The following is a 4324-nucleotide window of genomic DNA, read 5'->3' as shown; positions in this document are numbered from 1 at the left end:
GTTGTTTCTGTAGGCCCTATCCGTTGCACCGTGATGTTCTCAAAGTGGACTGTCTGTTTGAGGTCCTGGGTGCAGCCCCACAGCTTGGTATCCTTCGTCTCCCACGTTCCCTCATGGTTTTGCACGAGTGGGTTTTTTACGTGTATGGCCGGCCGTGTTAACCCCGCCATTCAGACAGCCATACGCCGCTTTCGGGGGAAGCATGCCGGGTATTTTCGTGTTTCTATAGCCCATCGAGCTCTGACATTGGTTGCAGGATCTTTTCCGTGCGCAATTGGTCTTGTGCGTGCGTGTACACACGAAGGGGGGTTAGGGCACGAACAGGTTTGTATATTAGTTGACCTGGGAGATCGAAAAAAAAATCTCCATCCTCAACCAACCAGGCGGCCGCAGCCGGGATTTGAACTCACGACCTTCTGACTAGCTTGGTATTCATCGTTGTCCCCGTGAGCGGCGGTCTTTTTCAATGTAAAAGCCTGGCCATGTTTGAGACGATGAGCCCAGCTGTTTACACGGGGAGGAGCGTGTCTTTTACTTCTGAGTGGACTCTTTTCTTGTAAAGTGCTGTTCACATGGCAGACTTGCAACCACCTTTTGCCCAACTTTCAAGCGATTTTAGTCGGCGGCAAGTCAAATCAAAATCGCTGCCCCTGTGAACAGCACAAATTCGCAAACTAGTTTCAAGCGGCGATTATCTCCAGACTTAGCCTTTCTGGATTGTCCGGTCGTCCTCGTTGTTTTCCGGAGAAGGGAAGACTAGAGCTAACCAATCAGTATAAGCGCGATAGGAAAAGTCTGGACAAAATCGCTGACGAGTCACGGCTGAGTCGAGCAGTACTCAACTGAGTTTTGGAGTCGCTGACGAGTCTGGCCCGAATCGTTTCTAAATCGCTGGGGCTGTTCACATGGCAGAGTTCTCACCGATACGGCCTCAACGACTCGGGAGCGATTTTCAAACGACTAAAGTTTGGCAAAAGTTGGTTGCAAGTCTGCCATGTGAACAGCACTTTACGCTCAGCATGTCATATACCATTTACACTGAAACTCGAATTAACATAACCCATATCATGTCCTTAAGAGGCGTAATATTTAGCCTGTATGACATTAAGCATTCTCTCTTTCTTGTGTGCCGACTGGCGATCGCACCAGGCCAGAGCGTTTTGAAATTAAGAGCTCGCTATATTACTGTGTCAATATTGGCTCCTAAAACACCACAACGCACTTCAAAAGCTATGCAGGAAGTAGTTCTCATATTCTTCCAAGCACACACATGGTCCACAGAGAGGGAGTATAGAGGAGAAGAAGAAACAAGTCGCGCAAAGCGATGTTAAAACATGTACTGAATCCGTCGGCCTTAAAAAATAAAATGGTACACTCTGGATTGTGTTTGGTTCTGTGATTAGTAAGTCCTGGTCTCGATAAAAAACAACACGTAATTCTAATTTGCCAACAACGGGTTTTCTTTATTTTTGAGCACAGAAAAAACATAACATATTTAGAAAAATTGAGTTTTGCAAATAAGAAAAAAATACTGTGAAAGAACTTTTGAGTCTGTTAATGCAACTTTAATTTGAGGCAGCAGAATAATGTAATTAGCAAATTAATCAAACAATTGTTTTCGTTTTGCAGCTGAAATGCCTTCCCAAAGGCCGGAGCGGTTAACAGAATCGTTACGAAAAATGCAATGAATTTGATTGAAAAATGTGGTCGCCGCAGGGAAATGTGTTCGCCGCAGTTGAATGCAACACCAACAAAAGTTTTTTGTTTTTAATCTAGCAACGCATAAAATAAAACAGCGTTCAGGATATATCATCTGGCCGGAAATATTTACATGCACAGCCTCGTAAACATGTAATAATAATAATAATAAATGAGCATTTATATAGCGCAACATCATAACTTTACAATTATGCTCTTTGCGCTTGACACATTTAAAATTAAAACACAGTTATACAAGCATTTACATCTACATTCATAGTCAACAACGCTTAATTAAAAGCATACACCATCAAAGATACATTACAAAAGATTCTTCCACTAACTAAATAATAAAAACATGAATAAAATAGGTAGTGAAAAATCACTAAAACAACAAATAACACTAAAATTAAAACACAGTTATACAAGCATTTACATCTACATTCATAGTCAACAACGCTTAATTAAAAGCATACACCTTCAAACATACATTACAAAAGATTCTTCCACTAACTAAGTAATAAAAACATGAATAAAATAGGTGGTGAAAAATCACTAAAACAACAAATAACACTACATGTAACCTACTGATGGACTGAGAAAACAAAATCAGGGGTTGTATTTCCTGAAGAGGTGCGTTTTAAGTGCTCGTTTGAATGCTTGGGGTGACTGAGAGTGGCGGATGTGAAAGGGGAGAGAATTCCATTGTGTGGGTGCTCAGAAAGTAAAAGTGCGTTGTCCGTATGTTTTGGTTTTGGTGTGTGGAATGGTAAGGATGCGACAGTCAGAAGAGGCACGGAGTTGTCTTGCTGGAGAATAGACGGTGAGGAGTTCAGAGAAGTAAGCAGGAGACGAACCAGAAAAGAAGTTAAAGCAGAGGGTAGACAGTTTGTAGTCAATGCGGGCTTGTGCAGTAGATTTCTGGGAATCGCTCTACACACGCACAACACACACACACAAACACGCACACGCACATACATGCAAACAAACACACTCAAACACACACAAATACACACTCACACTCACACACACAGACACACGCACACACACAGACACACACACACACACACACACACACACGCGGACCTCTGCCTCCTGCTGTTGTTGACCCCGAGGTGTCAGAAGAAAAAAAACATGCACACATCCAAACAAACGAGCGAACATTGTATTTTGGCTGTCGTGCCGAGTTTCTCAGTTGGTTTCGAGGACTTGTGAAGAGGTTAATGTGATTTGTGTTTGGTGAAAAGGGAAGTAACCCTTTGCTATTAAGAACGAAGCCTGTCTGAATTACCTATCTTGATGCGTTTAGCTTTTGCTGACCTCTCTTTCTGATGACTGATTACTAATGTTTAGCGCGCGCGCGCGCGCGCGCGCGCGCGTGTGTGTGTGTGTGTGTGTGTGTGTGTGTGTGTGTGTTTAAATCGAAGTTATTTCTCAATATTCTTATGGTTTCCAAACTACATTTGTGACCCTCCACCACGAAATGAGTCGCATGTCACTTCACGCGGTTCTGCGCTAGGCATAATATAAGTACAGGGGGAGTCAAGTAACAGTGTGAGGGTCACCATTGTCACAGGCTTATAACTCGAAAAGTGTTCACTCTTTTCTAAAACGGGTTTCACCACTGGATAGAGAATAAAAAACTCTGTAAGAAAATTTAAAAATATGAAAATCATGAACAGGTGACATGCGACTCATTCCGTGGTGGAGGGTCACATTTATTTAATCGCGTATTCGAGCGATACAGCACGTACACACACACACACACACACACACACACACACACACACACACACACACACACACACACACACACAAACACACACACACACACACACACACACACGCACACAGACTCACACACACACACACACACACATCATTGATACTAAGACAACTCTGTTTTACAATAGTTGAATTTAAAGCTCACTGTATTTTATTGTAACTTCTCCCATGCAAGAAACAACACAACGTGATCAATACAATAGTGAGTATTCTGTTTCGAAAGTCACCTGCAAGATCCCCGCCAGGCTTTGCGTGTGTCCAGGGGCGGATTAGGGGTGGGGGTGGGTGTTACAGGGGTTCCGGACACCACCCCCACCCCCCCCCCCCCCCCGGTTGTCAAAAAAGAGATTCTGTCTGTGAAAAAAACAAAAAACAAAACTGTGAAGACAAATTGCCATTATTTAACACTAACTTTAAAAGAAATAATGAGTGGCTGCTGACACCAGTTGATCATGTTTAAAATCAAGGATAAGCCACAAATTGTTCGTAACATAGCTAAAAATTCTTCAGCTTCAGGGGGGCTTCTATATACCGACCCCTGGACCCTAGGTTGTAACCGCCCCCTCTCCCTCCCCGCCTCCCCTCCCTCTGGCTTCACTGCTCCGCCCCTGTGTGTTGGTGTCTTATATTCTTAAGTTTTCCAACAGCGGAAAAGTTGACGGCACTCATGACGGAATCGACATGAACAAAAACTGTACACGAGAGGATTGATAGCGCTGTTGATGTAAAAGGAACGCAAAGTAATGTATCGCAGATTGATATCAATGTCGGCCACTTCTTCTTCGGAGAATACTTGATACAGAACTTCCATCACCAGGTAAGGGAGGTAATTCACAACGAA

The 4324-nt window shown here is 43.2% G+C and overlaps 1 protein-coding gene across 1 annotated transcript in view; it reads right to left on the bottom strand.

The window, feature by feature from the left end:
• Positions 1-3611: 3611 nt before the first annotated feature.
• LOC138980003 (muscarinic acetylcholine receptor gar-3-like) overlaps positions 3612-4324 on the bottom strand; it is a 6656-nt gene continuing 5943 nt past the window's right edge. The window contains exon 2 of the mRNA XM_070352771.1: positions 3612-4324. This exon is cut by the window's right edge and continues 1548 nt beyond it. Coding sequence (XP_070208872.1) covers positions 4115-4324 — 210 coding nt within the window. The 3' untranslated portion in view covers positions 3612-4114.

This window comes from Littorina saxatilis, linkage group LG11 (assembly GCF_037325665.1).
Source record: "Littorina saxatilis isolate snail1 linkage group LG11, US_GU_Lsax_2.0, whole genome shotgun sequence".
Lineage (NCBI taxonomy): Eukaryota > Metazoa > Mollusca > Gastropoda > Littorinimorpha > Littorinidae > Littorina > Littorina saxatilis.
Note: the sequence above shows the minus strand (reverse complement) of the source record. Positions and strands in the feature narration are given on the sequence as shown.